The 806-nt window shown below is 56.6% G+C and overlaps 1 protein-coding gene across 1 annotated transcript in view; it reads left to right on the top strand.

Annotated features, from left to right (window-relative positions):
• FANCG (Fanconi anemia, complementation group G) overlaps window positions 1-156 on the top strand; it is a gene marked incomplete at its 5' end in the record, with an annotated part of 9259 nt that extends 9103 nt beyond the window's left edge. The window contains one exon of the mRNA XM_010081271.1: window positions 39-156. Coding sequence (XP_010079573.1) covers window positions 39-156 — 118 coding nt within the window. The remainder of the gene's footprint in view (window positions 1-38) is intronic.
• Window positions 157-806: the final 650 nt, after the last annotated feature.

Raw genomic sequence — 806 nt, 5'->3', positions numbered from 1 at the left:
CATAGTCCTTGCTGCTGCAGCGCTCCCTTCTCTTTCAGGCCCCTTCCCTTGTACCTGGTTTCGTGTCTGAAGCAGGCAACCTTCCCACACAGGGAATCACTTGCCAGAAGCATACATGATTACCTCGGGACCACAAACCAGGACCCCTCGAACTAACTGTTGGTCTCCCTGTCCCCACCTGCTGAAGTCTTCCCCCACCAGGCTGTCATGAGGCCTTTAAGGACTCCTCCCAGACTCAGATAAAGTAGGATTCCCAAAGGTCTGAAATGGAATAAATCTCCTTTTCTAATAAAAGCTTCAGCTCCATTTAGTTTGTTTTTCTACAAACTTTTTCCAGAGCAAGCCTTTGCAGTCGTGGGCTTGACGCTGCCTGGAGCTGCTGTGAGCCTGTGGGCTCTGCCCTGGCTGCAAGGGAGATCAGCAGCCGAGATGCCCTCATCGAGATACCCTCCTCGCTCCTTTGTCACAGGGCCAGCTCCCCAGGGCCAGCTCCGTGCACCCTGCACCAGGTGCTGGTGCAGAGCCATATGGTCTCGTACAGCCAGTAAGTGCATCACGCAGCTCCAGCGGCATCTCTGGCCCTAAAGAAACGCCATACAGGTGGGGACACGGCGCTGTGAGTGCCCACATACACCGGGAACGGGGCTTGGTGGGTGGCGGGTCGTCCAGCCCGGCCCTGCCAAAAGCACACACAAGAAAAACAGCCAAAGCCACAATGAACTGGGGGAAGGGATGCAGGTGGCTTTGTGGGGAGGGGAAGGGCCGGGTCTCCGCACATCCCTTCCCCGAGAAAAATGAACCCCGCG

This window comes from Pterocles gutturalis, unplaced genomic scaffold (assembly GCF_000699245.1).
Source record: "Pterocles gutturalis isolate BGI_N339 unplaced genomic scaffold, ASM69924v1 scaffold16549, whole genome shotgun sequence".
Lineage (NCBI taxonomy): Eukaryota > Metazoa > Chordata > Aves > Pterocliformes > Pteroclidae > Pterocles > Pterocles gutturalis.
The sequence above is the reverse complement of the archived record's forward strand: the minus strand, read 5'-3'. Positions and strand labels throughout refer to the sequence as shown.